The 17,644-nt window shown below is 39.6% G+C and overlaps 1 protein-coding gene across 1 annotated transcript in view; it reads right to left on the reverse strand.

Moving 5' to 3' along the window:
- The window catches only part of LOC139117117 (clumping factor A-like), a 50,480-nt gene that overhangs the window by 5,480 nt on the left and 27,356 nt on the right, over positions 1-17,644 (reverse strand). The window contains exons 5-8 of the mRNA XM_070679961.1: positions 17,586-17,617; positions 6,868-7,371; positions 5,317-5,383; positions 4,472-4,766 (exon numbers count right to left, since the gene is read on the reverse strand). Of these exons, the coding sequence (XP_070536062.1) occupies positions 4,472-4,766; positions 5,317-5,383; positions 6,868-7,371; positions 17,586-17,617 (898 nt within the window). The remainder of the gene's footprint in view (positions 1-4,471; positions 4,767-5,316; positions 5,384-6,867; positions 7,372-17,585; positions 17,618-17,644) is intronic.

The following is a 17,644-nucleotide window of genomic DNA, read 5'->3' on the forward strand; positions in this document are numbered from 1 at the left end:
TAGATTTTCATAAAAACTGAGAGGGTGAAAACTTACCCACAGGCTTAAAAAATGAATCATCAAACTCAGCATTTCCGAATTTGTAATTTGAGCGCCAAAACAAATATAGCCGTGGCGCACTCTACTCAAAGAAACTGAAATAATACCATGTAAGCCTGAAATATTCATACAGTGGACATCTTCAATATAATTTTCATAAAACATTCATCGTATTTGAACGAATGTCTTAATAATCTGTCGCAAATACCTGTTTCCTGTATCTTTCTTAGGTGATATAATCCCGTATTTAGTGTTTTTAAAACCTCGCACAACCATTGTGTAATGTGATAGGTACATGTAAATGATTTGGTATGATTCTGAGATTTTCGACCTACATTTTTTCTGGCAGCTTAACTCAGTTATTTAAGGAAAGTGAAATATTACAATGTAAATATTAAATAAAATGGAAGCATATAGAGTAATTTCTATCATGAATATTGCAAGTTTTTAAGAATTGCAAATTTGAGAATTGAGAACGCATCTCTTTATAATCCGTCACAAATACTTGTTTTTCTGTGCTAGCATATTTCCTGCAGTGAAACAAACCTAATATTTAATTTGTTTTAAACATCGCATATTTTTGTTATTTTCAACTATAGTTGTTGGGTTTAATGTGAAAGGAAATTATATGATATGATTCTGAGAATTTCTACTTAAATTCTTTTAAACTCAGCTGAAAAGTCGGAGAAAAACGATTTTTTTTCGTAGTTTGTCAAAGAAGCAATAACGACTGGCAGTCGCGACTTCGCACCGCAGCGAAGGGGTTCATGTTTCGCTATGAATATTTCAAGTGGCATTCGCCATATTCTCGCGCTTCGAAGGCTTAGCGGCGCTTTCTCATCTTTCAATCGTCTGGCAAATTTCACTGCTTTCAAACTGGAGCTCACCGACACCCTGGAGATAAATGTGTTCGTATCAACTGTTTACAACTGTTACAGTTATGCTAAAATTTCTCAAATTTTTGAGCGAAGTATGTTTGTTCGCACAAGAAACTATAAGAAATATCAATCTCTTTAAGAAACATTTTGTAAATCTGTTTCACAATAAAAAATGAGAGACATGGAAATAATGCTGTGTAGGAATTGTTTTTGTTGTTGTTGCTTTTGTTGTTGTTGTTGTTGTTGTTGTTGTCGTCGTCATCGTCAGGCATTCACATTGAAACCAATGACAAGCCTCCGATGAGTCCGAAGACACATCTTTTGACGACCTTGGGTATATATCATCCAAATGTGAAATAAACATCAAGCCAATTTTTCCAAAATATCTTGTTTGACGAAGTACGGTGATTCTGAGACAAAAAGTTAAATTGACCAGCTGAAGACAAGAGATGATGAACATTATGTTACATTTTGTTTTGTAATGTTTTGTATGTTCTTATAAAACAATATATATTTATTGCTATATATTGCTCTCATCATTGTCCGCGCGATGCGACAAGTCGAGAAGCCTTCGCAGGTCATAGCTATGTGGTTTTTTTCATGTTTTGAAAACAAAACGCGGAAATATCAGAAAACTAGGTTTCATTTTAAATGCTTTTGGAATCCTAGATAAACTTATGGCAGAGACAATTCTTCTTATGTTATTTCTAGTTTCTGTCATTTGGTACACGTCGACCATATATAATGAATAACCACGGTGGATTTGTGTCGCCGAAAGACTGTTTATTCCGAAGTGCCTATAGAATGAATTTCGTCAGGTCACGTGATGCCGAATAAACCAATGATATTGCACGTAAATCGAAGTGTTGCAAATCATTCGGGTTGATTTGGAGCAGTTTTAATTTGGGTTTTGATATGTTTTTGTTTGTTCTTTGTTATGTTTTGCTTTTTCTGAAAGTTTTGTTTTAGCAACCCTTCTGGACAGCAGCATGGCGTAAAAATTGCCTCTTTGGCCATCTGAGAACGCACAAATACAATACAATCATGCTTTACAGCTATATAACCAAGACAGACGCGAAGGACTGTCGATAGCTTATCATATTTTTTCATAACGACATTGCACCTTTTAAATAAATTATCATGTTCATATCAGCCAGAACAACGCCTAGGTTCTGATAAGGGCTCGTCTTCAACGAGGAATATTCATCGATAGAGGTGACTATCACGTTTTACAGTCCAACTTGATTTTATAAACACATCTAAGACAAGATTAATATTCACAGAAGAACAGAAGGACGTGTAAAAGTTAATTTCAATTTAATTTAAATAATTATGACCAACGAACTAAAACAATTGTCACAATAACAGCATCGATCAAACAACAGTGTAAACTAGCATCTATAAACATTAAAATATTAATAATGGTTTGAAAAATTAAAACAGTCGTAAATATTCTGCATAAATAATCTGGAGCGTGAAACGTGATAGGCGACGCTGCAATCCTGATGATGTGAGTGACTTTCTAGTCAGTTCACCATGACATATTTTAAAATTCATTTGCATTTTACTTGAATTTTTAATGACAATACGTCGGTGAATAATTTATGCTGACAATCTACGCCTTTTATAATATAATCAACGCAAACCTAGCTTCCAAGCTTACTTTCCGCGCATGTGCAAATGTGTATCTATGATGTCAGCGCGGCGCACACCAGTGTTTTTAGGTTTTTACTGGGAACTGCTTAACGGTATTAATGTCCCATAGTCTAGTCAAAGAAGCGGCATGGTTGACATTTGAAAGTTTATGAGGCGACGATGGTATCTGACCATGAGCACTCTTTCTTTCAAAACGTTTCTTTTTACCTGCGCGCATAAAGCTAGAAACTATGAGAAAATCTACCACCGCTTCTTTTATGTCAAAGGATCCATTTGTTCAAATACAATTCTCAGTACCTAAAATTTGATTTTGCCACCTAAGTGTGTCATAAAAATCTCAGGCGGTCGACCGTATTTTCAGTATGGCGGATTCCAGACGTATGATTACAGGAGTCAAAGTCTAGTTTTAGGTTATACAGGAATTTCAGATCAGAAATGCCGAAACTGTTGAAAAGAATCGCGTGAACAAACAGAAGTTTTGGCAATTCAAATGATTATATCTGCGTTGAAAGTATTTATTAGATCATAATCTCAAACTCTTGTTGTGGTCAGAAGTCGACTTTTTACCCACAATGCATCTTCAAATCCTGTAGTTTTTTACCCCCTAGTACAAGACAAAAGCTTTATGCGGTAGCGAGAATTTATGTGATTTAATTGTTGGATCCACCACAAGGAAATTTCTCACAAAGTAAGCGACCCCTGTGTATATCAGCTTTGTTGAGGCTTCCGTAAACTTCAAATGTCTATTTGTGTGATTTCCATTTCCTCTTTCATTTCATTCCTCCGGGTTTTTTTTGGTTTTTTTTTGTGTTTTGTTTGTTTTGTTTTTGTTTTTTTTTTTGGATATGCTATAATTTCAACAATAAATGTATCTTCCTCCTGCATATCATGTTTATCATTCCCAAACAGGGCATACACTGGGCCTCTATGGTGCAGTACACTTTGGTTAACCAGTGTAAAAACCATGCACACTTCTTGAACTGTCGTTTGCACATGTCCCCGAGCTGTACCGGATGTCAAGCGTACCGCCTCTTATCATGCGACGCAGCTCATATCTCTCGCTTTGAATAATTAATGACGCTAACGATGCCTTGTAAGAAGCTAGTGTGACGTCATTGTGTCATCAGAGACGACTGATCACCGATCCATAAATAAAGCATCAAAAGTTCCCGCGTCCCAAAAAGCACTTCACTATGGGGACCTGTTCGCCTGTTCACGTCAGTTGCAGAAAATGACGTGATCACGAAACACTGCTTCACAATCGAGGGGCGGTTTGTTGGTATTTTATCATTTCTGATTGAATGACTCCGGCTCTTAAATCTGTTTATCACCAGTGGCCATTTCAAACAAAGTTCGTAAAAATGTAAGAAAAATTGCCCAAGGGACATGTCTAGCTGTTTGAGAGCGTGTTTGTACTCTTTCGAAGGTTGGCTGCGTTCAAGCAAGAACGAACAGCATCCAGGCGAAAGCACTGAACACCGTTGAGTACGCATGCGCCGCCTTTAACGTGCGTTTTGCAAAGTCTATGATCATTTCATCGTAAACGCATCACATTCGAATTGTACAACTGGCCTAACATTTCTCATCAATATAAAAGAAAACTGAATGAATCTTTGCAAAAAAATGATTAAGAGCAAAATACGCCGTGTCATGTGCATTGCCACCTTAACACTATACTACGAGGTAAAAAGTATATATTTTCGATTAGCTCCGCAGGCTTAACAGTGCGTCGTCACTCGGAACAGACTAGCAAAGCCCTGTAAGAATTTGATTGTACGAATATCTATGCCCGCATGAAATTTGTGATAGGACCCTTCCACACAAAAAGAAAGGATTCCCCTTGTTTTAAAAGTCCTAGCAGCATATTTGCGCTATCACTGGACAGACCAATGACTTACTCTTCGCTTTCTTCCTCCTTCGACTCGTTATCTTTCTGATCTGCTGTTTCGTTCGTATCGTCTTCGTCTTCGTCTTCATCTTCATCCTCATCAGTGATGTCGTCATCTTCGTCGCCGTCTTTGTCATTCTCTTCGTCACTGTCATCGTCGACTTCTCCTTTTTCAACGAAATCTTCTGTGACGTCCTCATCTTTGTCATCATCATTGTCTCCATCTATTTCGTCGTCGTCGTCGTCGTCGTCATCGTCATCATCATCGTCATCGTCGCTGCTATCCCCGTCTAGACCTTCATCTTCTGAAATTGAAATTTTAGAATAAAATAAGAAAATATCCCAAGTTCTGGACGGATGGGAAATATAAGCTTTCGCTTCATAAATACTGTAATCTTAAACATTAAAAGCTCTCTCGGTCTGATATATGCAACGTTGTATTATAATGTAACATTCAAATGATGTTTTAATGGCCTTTAGAGTGCGTTTAAATTAGGCGCATGTATGAATTGACATAATTCTAAATTGATCACCGAAAATCTCTTTCGGTCTAACTTGCAATGATTAAAACATGTAGGCCTACATTTTGGAGGATAAAATTAGGGCTGGTTTTTCTTTTTTATTTTGGATTAAAGCGATAAACCGAGATTAAGCAGATTATTCCAGCGCAAATGTTGTTATTCTGTGACTAGACAGTGATGTAAGTCCCAGTGGAACACGTAATGCTTCAGACAGTGACTCATGCAGCACTCACAGCTTTTCTTCTCTCTAATCTTGATCCATGCACTGATTGATAGACATCTTACCATGGACCCTAAAAAAGAGGGATTTTTCCGAGTCTGTGATCTCACTCACCTGGATCTTGGTATTTTCTCTTAGATATCCTGTACACTGCGTCTTTGTCTTCGAATAGGGAGAGAACCTAAAATCCAAGGTACAGATTAGGTATCGTAAACTATCGTAAATTATCGTATTTTTTTCGCGCATGAGCACCAGGGACGGCAGCAATTTCAAGCGTAGTTTCATGATCACTTCTGTACCAAACATCACACACTGATAAGAACACATTTTGGGTTGGACAAATGTCAGTCTTTGCCTGACAGATTAACAAGTAATGACTTGGTTAATACTGATGAAGTAACGATTTGTTATGTATGGGGACAGTGTCTCGATAATTAGAAAAGGATACACTGCCTCACTCATGGGTGATGTTTCACAAAAAAAACCCAGTGATATCTGTCTGACCACCCATAGAATTCATAATATTTTCAAATAAATTGGAAAAATAATCTCGGCGCTCCTGAAGAAGACTGGGCCCCGTCTTTTATGAAAACACCAAGGTTTTCTAGGGAGCCCTTCCATAGCTTTGTGAAGCAAATGCTTGACCCACACAACGGTGACTGAACCTGTTTGATAGCTTATAATGCAGTGAAATTATACCCTTTGTAATTGCTGTTATTTCTCTGTATTTTCCTGTCGACAACACAAAGCAGAGCCCAAATATGTAATAAAACGAACGACGACGTGAAGAAATTTTTCGATTAATAATTAATTAGGGAACAATCCAATCACTGCGCAAAATTTGCGACGAGACATGCATATAAGACGAGAGTTAACCAATGGCATGTTGGAAAACACGAAAGCTATTGACGGTCGTTTTCATTTGTTAAATGAAACATAGCTGTTAAGCCCAGTAGCTTGTAACTCGTTTTTCCTGCACGTTGTACTATTTCTTTTTCTCCTCTCAAAATCATAACAGAAACGCCTCGTACAGCACTTGTGAGAACAACATATACTGTTGATAAGTGAATTTTAGTCCGGCCTAAAATTTGATTGCCAACATTAAAAGGACATAAGCTGTAACTTGTGGCAAGTTTTTTCAGTATTCTGCTTCTGTATATCAACTACCGTGTCTGACCCTTATCCGTTTGTCATGCTGAAATTTCGAGTATTCTTTTTGTCAACACAGCTTGTATGTGTGTAGTGATCATTGTTTATTATTTACAAATGAATTCTAGTCCGGACTTGAATACAATTTTCAACAATAACAATGGAGATTATACTCATATAGGTTGTGTTGATATGCTAAATACTTGGCATTAAATTACAGTTCAGGGATTCAATGCAGAAAGTGTAGGGAAACCACAAAACAAAAGTTCATCTGAAAGAATAGCCAAAAGATACAGCTTATGGAGCTTTAACATTAGATTTGTACTCAATGCATTGTATTGGAAAGTCTGTGAAGGCTAACACTTTGTTCATTCCACATACTTTACTGAGAAAAAATAGAAAGTGTTTTCTCGAACAAAAAAATTAAAGCATTATCAATAGGTAAAGCTATTACGCCAATAATTAACAATAAAACTGTAATAAGTTCTTTATATTTCGTTGATTTTTTTCACATACCATTTTGTATAGTTTACTCAGTTTGTTGTGGTCTTTCAACACCATCTCATGATCGGACAAGAGCATGTTAGCATAGAAATTTTTCGCTAGATCTCCATTCTCTGGCACAACATTGTTGTCTTCCTCGAGAATTTCGTTTGTGTCTTCACTCCCTCCTATATTATTCACGTCTTCGAAAGACGTCGAGCCTTCCTCGCCCTCTCCGCTCTCGTCGCTGTCTCCCGCGTTTCCCGCGAGGTTGTCCGTCTCTTCACCCTCGTCCGCACCGCCGAACAGTTCGGTACTCTTCGCGTTCCCGCTGTACTCCCGAAGTTCCGACGATGGCGTGTTTTCCCCCTCTGGTTCACTATTATTATTGCTATCATTGTCGCCATCTTTGGTAACTTCCTGAAGCTCGCCCTCTATCGAGTCCTCTCCTGACCCCTCCTCCGATTCTGACGACTCTTTCATCCCGCCTTTCAAACTTTGCAAATTTTTCACCATCTCTTGCGAACCTTCTTCATCCTGCGTTAATAGAAAGCAAATTAGCGCTGTGTCAGCTCAATTAAAATTCAGGGCGGCGTTCACACCGTTGACATTACCATAAATCTCTTCTAAAAATAACCAGATATTTTCGAGATTGACCCTTTTTTAACTCTTTACAAAAAAGTCACGGCGGGTAATTGATAAACTCGAATGGCCATCATTTAAAATTTCGCGCATGAAAGGATCTGCATGTTACAGAGCCACGACTCTATTGATGAAGGTTACAATCAATTAGGAAACGGCAATATCCATGTTTTCGGTGGCGTATCCTGGAATCAAACTCCACCAACTGAGAGCCCTGCAGCGAACTGGCGCCGTCCTATTGCTTAATATACAGCGAACCCGATCAAAATCGCCGCTTCCCAGGGTGCAACGCTGTTATTTCCACAATCGCCAACAGCGATTATAATCAAACACGACCAGCCTACCAATCAACAATTCCTGAGAAAGTTCACACAGACGTCTCTTCAGATAACCCTTTTCAATCATGATAACCGCACGAAACCAACAAAAACTTTTCCACGTTTGTTTCGTGAAGTCTCTGCAGGCATCGTTCGCATTGATTGCTGATATGTCTGGATATAATTGCGTTATCGTTATATTTATCACGACAGATCATATTTGATTTTTTGAGGAGCGAGTTGTATGGTCCATCAATTGGTAACCTACACGGCGCCACAGTTTTTTCATGGTTATGAGAGAGCAGAATTAATTGTTGGAATAATCCATGTCAGAAGTAGATGATATCTGCTGACATTCACATCAGCGGACTCGGATTGTGCACTTTTCTTCAGGGCACGTTTGCATATACCGTCTTTCCAATACAGAGATGATTTTTACCAACATGAATGACTTCATCAGAATAGACTAGTTTTGATATCTCTGTTTCTGTAAAGTCGCATCTCATTACATCACACCGCATTTATTCGACCGCTTCATCCAGCGGTTACTGACCCCCATCCAAACCGGCATCAATAATCGTTTGAAAGATCCTTCCCAAAATGCAGCGCAGCTTTCGGAAATAAGTCATTGTAGGCTACATTTGTAAGCCCTGGCTTCTGTTCTCAGATGTCAAAACAGAAATCACCGACAGCAACTTCATAAAATATGTAGGCATTAGGTGAAACTTTCGAAGTAGCGCGGTGATGTAATTAATCGCGTACATGTTAGCCCTGAGCGCCATAAATCCATCTAATAGCATAAATGTGCGGTCATCTAACGTTAGAGAACTTTTCAACCTAAACCCGTAAAGTAAGGGAGCCGTCATTATTTACGGCCTGGGATCGGAGGAATGTGAGGGGGGTCACTCAAAATATTGAAAACTTCGAGGGGGTTGCTCAAAATGTGGAGAGGAAGAAGCGGGGGTTACTCAATTTTTTGTGCGAAATCAATTTAAACACCTCAGATTGCACCATTGCACACATCAATTTCTCAAAATTTCGCGAGAGGGGGTAGTGCTCTCCCCTTAGGGTGTTCCAACAGTTTTACTAGTAAAAGACAAGTTGAAAATACATCTCAGATTGCACCAGACTGCACCATTGCACACATCAATTTCTCACATTTTTCACAGGATCCAGGACAAAACTGAACTGTTGTGAATTCATCCTATATTATCACAGAAAGATATATTTTTAATTGACTTCAGTGCAATAAGCATTTTGACATTTAACCATACCATATTCAGGCTTTTCATTAAAAGCTGGCAGCTGGAGAAATGACACACGAGGGTCAGAGATTTTCCGTTCTGGCTTATTCTTCATGTTCTTTGGTCTTAAATCTCTGGCACACTGAGAACTGTTTTTTTGGGGTTTTTTTTTGTTTTTTGCAAAATGTATTGTTATTGTTTGGTTGTTAAATATTGTGACTCAAACACTGATCATGCAAAAAATGTAATAAAATATTAGTGTTCAGTGCCATTTTCAAACAGTTTTACCAAGTGCAAAATACATTGAAACACCTCTAAGATTGCACCATTACACGTGTACATCAATTTCTCAAACTCTTTGAAACGAGAGGGGGGCCCCTCTCGTGCTCTCCGCCCTTTGGGTGTTCTAACAATTTCAGTTTGTGAAAAAACAAATTAAAAAAACACCTATCAGATTACAGCAGACTGCACCATTACTCACATTAATTTCTCTAAACTTTCCTTGCAAGATAGGGGACAGCCCCCTCTGACACTCCCCCTCAATCTCTAGCATGTTCTCCCCCTGTACTTTCAAATTCTGCCTAGTCAGATATCCTAGTGAAAACCCTGTCATGATACCCATCCAAATTAGACAATACTATATGGTTGGATACTGATTATAGTGTGAGCTTTTATATCTGTATTTTTTGTGACTTTGAATTTCATTTTGATGCTTTCATCTTTATCAAACGTCATGAGATAACCGATGATAATCTAGCAGGGTATATCAGGATTTGAAAGATCTTTACTATTGCTGTACTTTGTAAATTTTACAAATACATGTATTTCTAGTTAGGGGTCACTCGAAATTTCTGACTTAGAAAGGGTGGTTGCTCAAAATTCATCATGGGTGGCAGGGGGTTACTCGAAATTTCGGAGTTGCCGATGAAATTCCTCCGGACCCCCCCCCCCCGGGCCGTAAATAATGACGGCTCCCTAATACAGTGTGTATACATCCATCTCCGAGCCCGAGGTCGCGACGAAAGTAAAGGAAGTGAACGCGCTGTAAGAGGTATGCGACCCGCCTCGCTACACTGAAGATTTTATGTGACCAGTATCGTGTTCACAGAGTAAATCACGGTGACGGATCGGCTTTGGCCGTCAGCGCCGTAATGAGACAGACGTGAGTCTGTCGATCAAGCGGAGCAAAGCATGACAGTTTAAGACAAGATTTGTCGTCGAAAATTTCCTTCCGGAATACAAAACGGAGAGTGGGTTACAAAGAGGTTAATAGAATAGGCTTTGGTGTCAAGATAAATTCGCCATGTTCGCACTTGTCAATGTTCCTCTTTTTTCGTCCCTGTCAACTGTTTGCTCTCAAACTTGTAGGCGCCTCTGGAGAAAATATATATTGAGTCTTTCACATTTTTCAAATACTTTTCTGGTATGTCTTTCGTGGGGGCTCACTTAGAAACCCTGGAAGTAGGAACAAAAGTCTTAGTTTGTTTTTGAAAGTCGAAGAATCTTCGATTTCAACACACTACGGGGAAACTAACATCTGATGTTAGTTTTCCCCGAAGAGTTAACATTAAAGAGATGGATGCCATTTTGAATTTTAAATATCGGTAGATGTTAGGTCCTTTCGTTTCTGTAGTTCCAAACTGTGCACTGTCGAGCTAAGAATCCTTCACTTCTTCTGTCTGATGATTGCAGGATGCATGAAACTTAAGTAACACATATCATTGCTTCGTACTTGAAGTAATTTTGTGCATTTATTTATAACGCTCTGCTTTAGCATCGAGCACTGTAATTTCCCACGAGAACATCTGTATACTTCGATATATATATATATATATATATATATATATATATATATATATATATATATATATATATATATATATATATACTGCTCTATGCCACGTTAATTGTTTATCACTTACACAAAAGTTATTAATACATTTAAATATTGTCCCACTAACTCCGATGATACTAACATAATCTCAACGTTGCTATGTAGGGTGTAATGCTCTGACCGAAGTGTTTCTTGGAAAAAGAATAACTTGCAAGTAGACAACAGGAAAAAAACATATAGTGAGACACTCTGGACTTTCGACGATGCTCTTATTCAACTGCTAGGAGTGTACTTTGAAAAAAATTAAAGGTTAACAATCCAGGAGGTTACGATTTGTGGCGGCAAGCAATTATATTCGCAATAAACTTTAAATTTCAAAACATTGACCACAGAGAAACATATAGAAAATCTATCTTTCTCTAAACATTGACGGACACCCTGAAGGCGCATCATACAGGGCACCCTGTCTGCATTCTCCTAGGACAGCGCAAGAATTCAATATTAATGACGTCGATGTAAACAGAAGGGAGAAACGCTAATTTCGCCGGCGTGCAGTTGATACGTTTTGACATATCCGACGAAGCGGTGGCAATTTATACGCTCGCTACAGCCAAAACATGTTCGTTCTTCGGGCACCAGCCCGGAAAATCCAGATAACGGCTTGACAGAAGTCGCGATAAATTTGGTGTGTACATGTTGACGATGATGCTCTCGCGCAGGCGCACTGACGCTTCCTACGACGTCATCAGCGTGATGTTCACTGCAGACTGACACCAGACAGCATGAAGGTAGTACGCGCACGCGTAGCGTTGATGTACAATGCCCGGTAACGTTTACCCACACAGCATGAGAATAATGATTGCCTAACATGAACACAATTTAAAATGATATAATATTTTGAAGCAAATTATTTTAACACACTGTGTATTCTGTAGTCCAACGTTCCATAATTTCTGTAACTTTTGAGTGTATGCTGATTCGTTCAGTGTACTCATACCACTTTTGTGTTAACTTTGTTTTTGCACACTTTTGCAACAGATAACATTTAAAACCGATTGACCCAAAGCGGCTCGGTGGGACTTTTCCCTCGATAAAACAGTCCAGTTTTCTCGTGTAGATGAGGTCATACAGAGTTCCTACACTTTATGTTCCGACAGAATCCTCGCTACCTTACATGGCTTTGTCTCGTGCAAAGGGGCAAAATACACGATATCACAATCCACTGTGGGTAATAAAACGTCTGATCACCACAGCAAAAGTTTGAGATAGACATCTCATACATACTTTACACTAATATAATAGCTTTCAAACTTTTCAGGCATTTCTGATATGAAAATTCCTGTATATTACCTAAAATTTTACTTTAGCTGCTGTAGTCTTATGTGTTTTACATGTAGAAAACCGCCATATTAAAATACATTCGACCGCTTTAGACTTTTATGACTTACTTAGGTGGTAAATCTTATTTAAGGCATAGAGAAAGCTGTCTATATGTTTCTCTGTATTACTTAGGTATAGAGATACGTTGTTCAAGTGTCGAATTCTTTTACTAAGCTAGGTGTTGTCTTTGTTTACGTTTTGCCCTTTCGGCAAAAAACAAAAAGATTGAACGTCCGTAACATTTGACATTTTAAACTATTTCCCTTCGTAGCTGGGTGACGTTATGCCGATTCTCTTGTTAATTAATATGCCGGAGATTAACGGGGACTGATATTTCGTTTGCCTGGCGTGATGAACGTTATCCCCGGAGGTATTCCGCCGCCCACGCAAAGACCCGGTGTCTACTCTCAGGAAACCCTTATTGAACGCCCGACTGTTAATACTGTCAAAACAACACCTTTACCCAGGCAACTTTCGTACGCCAGTTCGAAAGCAGATCGTGTGTAACTTTTGGTAATTTTTTCTGGCATGCTGCGATTGTAAGGTGAATTTTATTGCGTATCTCTCCTACATTTTAAAGGACAAAAGTCGTCGATATTTTGCTGATATGTCACATGGGTCCCTTGTAAAAATTACATTGGAGAGGACTAACAATTACAAAAAACTTGGCATCCACATTGTACGCGGTCAGATTTTTTGTTGCTATTTTGACTTGCTTTGATAAAATGTCGTTGAAGAAATACATTATCCTTAAGGTAATGTGCGCCTCGAAAGTGAAAGACTTAAACTTTTGCGCAAACTTTCCTCAATGAATCTTTCAACCATACTCTTTCAAAATCAAGAATGAAAATCGAGGGTCACCGTGCAAGTTTTGGTGCTAGAGAAACAAATTACCCATGATTTAACGATATTTGAAATTCAAAATGGCTGCAATCCCTGTGTTAACTGTATGAGGGAAAATTAAATTTTGGATTTTCGAAAAACTAAGACTGTGAAAGTTTTTTCTTTCTCAAGAGCTTTAAAATGAGCCCCAACAAGTGGTAGATCAGAAAAGAATTGTAGAAATTTGAGAGTCCGAATATCTGTCCCCGAGGCGCGTTCTACCTTAAAGCGCAGTGGTCGTCGTGCTGCGCGTGCGTGATTTTTTTGTTGATAAACATAAATTATTGTAAACATAAGTCTTCTCAACTTCAATAGGAGTGAGATGGGAGCAGTCCCCCACTCTGTTAAGGCCTTTGTAAGACTCAACATCATGCAATTATAGTAAAATATTAAAGCGCAGTGGTCGTCGCGCTGCGCGTGCGTGATTTTTTTGTTGATAAACATAAATTTTTGTAAACATAAGTCTTCTCAACTTCAATAGGAGTGAGACGGGAGCAGTCCCCCACTTTGTTAAGGCCTTTGTAAGACTCAACATCATGCAATAGTAAAATATTAAGATCGGAAACGAACTTCAGTGGTGTATTTCCATAACTCGTGTAGAGCTACGAACATTGGGACACTACACTCAGCACATTAATGTCGCTGAGTTTACTGCACGCAGACACAGTGAACAAAAAGCTTTGATCGCGCGCGATCACACGTTGGTTGTACACGATGCTTTGTACAGTACAGTGAAAATACATAACTAAAATGATCAACATTGCCTATATATGTAGACCAGCAACAAGCACAATGCCTAACACAAAAATTACACTCAAGACCATGATCGGCAAGCCACAGCAGGACACGAGAGATGTTGTTTGGAGACGGTCACCGCGTTGACGTACACGGATATAGAGAATCCGGTCCCACAACGTACCGGCCCGCGACGACTTGGCCCACAACCAACTGTTGATGTCTTACTTCTCCTAGTATTACGTGGTAAGAAATAGTAAAATGACAGGAAACAATAGACAAAACGAGCGGGTTTTCGCGGCATTTGACAGGAAAATTGCACGGCTACACCATGCATAGACGTATCGAGAGATCCTGTGCCCCGGTCCTGTGCACGGTCATGGCAGTGATCCAACCGCTAGCTGGTGTAGGCCTACCGGTGATGGGCAAACGTCGTTGTTGTACCTCCTGATTGCCGGGTAGGTCTGAATCCTCTTTCAAGTGAGATAACCCCCACATAACAAGAAGACCTATGAAAGGTCCTTCGCTTGACTTGATACCTGTACTCGGAATTCTCGTTTGCACCCCCAAACGGGGTAAACTTTGTAGTTGAGTTGGATTCTCCACAGCCGAGTGAAGCGCGCCATATACCCGGTTTGACACGGACGTTCATACAGACCACGGAACGGAACAGATGCAGAGATGCTTCTTGCTGCAGCGGGCATTGCTCTGCGAGCTGTATATTTCTGTAGTTTGTACTCCTGTCGGGCCTCTTGAAATAAAAGCTCTCGTCCTTGCTAGCGATGTCGAAAACTAGAGCCCGGTCGTTGATAGTCTGTTGGCGTATATACATGTGTACATGCGTACGTCTAGCTCTATGGCTCGAGCGATAACAGTAGCCGAGCCCAAAATTCAACTGATTCAAGAAAATCATGAGCAAATGTGACCTCAATCCAGCGTGCAATTATTGTTCAATATTCAGCAGATATTTAACTTAGATTAATTGACCTTTTATCGCGTGTTACATTTGGTTAGTTGGTATACTTGTGACAGATGAGCCGCCATTTTAACAAGCGGCAATATCGCAAACATTACAATCAACCCGTAACATGTGCGGCGTTCTTGGATTTGTTTACAACAGAGGGGGACCCCCTCAGGAGGATGCGCAGCGCGACGACCACTGCGCTTTAAGGGAAGAAACTCGCACACGAACAGACGTGGCGATCCGGCCGTAGCCCCTGTGAGATATTCACATTGGTAACGTATTCGCAAAGTTTACAGAGGAGTGACATTGAACTGTGAGTTCATATTTTTAAGTTTTAATGTCACTATGAATTGAGACAGTGCACTCTATACGCAATGCGCATGTGTTCAGCTGCAAAATAGGATCTGATCGTGGTTGACGAAGATACTCAAAATTGTTACATATGAGTCCTATTTATGTAAATCAAGAAAACAACTGATTATTCATTAAAACCTGAGCCATCTTCTAAACGATTCAATAACAAAAAAGTTGTGTAGTTGGAAGTATCTGACGTGAGGAATTACGTTAAGTAGTTTTATCCACTTATATTCGAACGTTTACTTTTTATTACAACTGTGCACAGTGTTGAACCTTACTATTTTGTTTGTCAGTCCGACCATAATTTTTACACATCCTTTGGATCTTTGCACGACAGAAAAAAAACGCATTCTCCTAAAATCAGAATATGCAGCGATCAAGGCTTTTCAAGTTCTCGGAGAACACGACCCACTGACAAGTCGACTGTCGACTACTTCAATAACTTTTCGTTGATGTTCGTCAGATCGGCGAACATATGGACAAGACCAGTTTTAGTACCAATTGACGGCCTAAAGAAACCCAATGACTCTGCTTGTCGATCGACGCGACTCATGTAAAATCAGTCAAGGTTGTTGACCCGTCGCTTTGATGCAGGCACAAAGACAGCACTCCTACGCGGAAGCTACGAAAGGTAACTCGTCAGGTATCGGATACAAGCCCTATTCACAGCGACACAATACTCGTAACGAGCACAGTCACGTGATCATATTGTATGTCAACAATTAAGATGATTTGCCTGGAATGGGAATGTTGACGAGTGCAATGTCCTATCGACTGACAGTGATGGGCCAATCGGTTACGAACTTACCATAGAACACAGTGATAGATCAGACAGATTGATGGACAGACGGAAAAAGGGACGGACAGACAGAAAGACAGATATATGGGATAAAAAGAGACAGACAGACAGGCAGAGACAAACAGACAAACATGGTAGATGGAATAGAAGGCACAGAGATAGACAGACAGACAGACAGACAGACAGACAGACAGACAGACAGACGGATGGATGGATGGATGGATGAGTGGGTGGAAAAGAATTGACAGACTGACAAACGGACAGACAGACGGATTAGGTGAGATAGAAAGGGACAGACAGACAGACAGACACCGACATAGGACAGACTGATGAATAGACAGATAGATAGATAGATAGATAGATAGATAGATAGATAGATAGATAGATAGATAGATAGATAGATAGATAGATAGAATGGGGCAGACACAGACAGACAGACAGACAGACAGACAGACAGACAGACAGATGGGGTTGAAAGTGATACATATAGATATACTGGTCGACGGGTGGCCCGGGCGACACTATGCAATCATGGTCTAGCATCGAGAATCTTCTCTAATATATGTGGTCGATATTTCTTTGGCCCATTGCATGGTGGGAGCTGGTGGCTGAGATCAGCCTTTCATAGTTCAAAGAAAATGACTGGGACTTTTATAGCCCATCCCTTCGAGGTGGGGGGCGGGGCGTTTTGATAACAACACTTTGTGAAAATGGGGCGGATCAGACCAATGGCAAGGAACAATGTTGTACAGAATCAGCCATTCGTAAAACATTTATCATTTAAAGGTACAATGAAATTAATGGGGGTAGCGTTCCCGACACCGCTTATGCTATGGTCTTGCATTGACGAATACATAGCCCTTTATTTACCTACCAAGTTCAAACATTTTAGGCGAAGTTCATTGGAGCTTTGTAGGGGAACTTAAAGTGGCAATATGATCCCAATGTAAACTTGGTGTTCAGGGTTCTTCCTTGAAATCAAAACTTTTAAATTTTCTGCAAAATTTTCGACGGCAGGTGATTGATCAGGCTTTGTTGAACACATATTAATGGAACAAAGAATTTTGATGAATGCACAAAATGACGTCAGCGTCAGAAGGCACACACAGTACTTTCACAACATCCGGGTCAATTATTCAGTGCGGTTTAATTGCGGCAACTGTCAGTCAATTAATCATGCATGTTATTATATCGAGTCCGTTTTAGATCGAGTTTTTTGTTGTCATGAATTATTAAGTGTCATTCAAATTTTATTGCAGGCCACTTTATCGTTATATCGCAGGCTCAGCGTCAGGAGGTTGACAATTTTCGCTTCAAGGTGACTCGAGATTCCTCAATGAGTACCGCCTTTGAGTTCACTCGATTTCGCTCATATGTTGCTGTGTGCATATTACTGCGCATGATCGGAAAAATGTCTAGATTTGTGGAACCAACGGTCACCTTTATCTGGGAAGACATTTTCAAGAATCGATTAAGAGCTATTTGCACCTGAGGTTTAAATCTCAAACAATATCTTAGCATTTCTTGGATCAGAAGATTGTAGAGCAAAGGATCATTTAAATCGAAAATTACAAAATGTTGAATTCATAGTACATACCGGGCTGTCGGCTGACGACGATCCGCCTGTCCCTGTGAAATAGACATAAAAATAAAAAC

This window comes from Ptychodera flava, chromosome 18, assembly GCF_041260155.1.
Source record: "Ptychodera flava strain L36383 chromosome 18, AS_Pfla_20210202, whole genome shotgun sequence".
NCBI lineage: Eukaryota > Metazoa > Hemichordata > Enteropneusta > Ptychoderidae > Ptychodera > Ptychodera flava.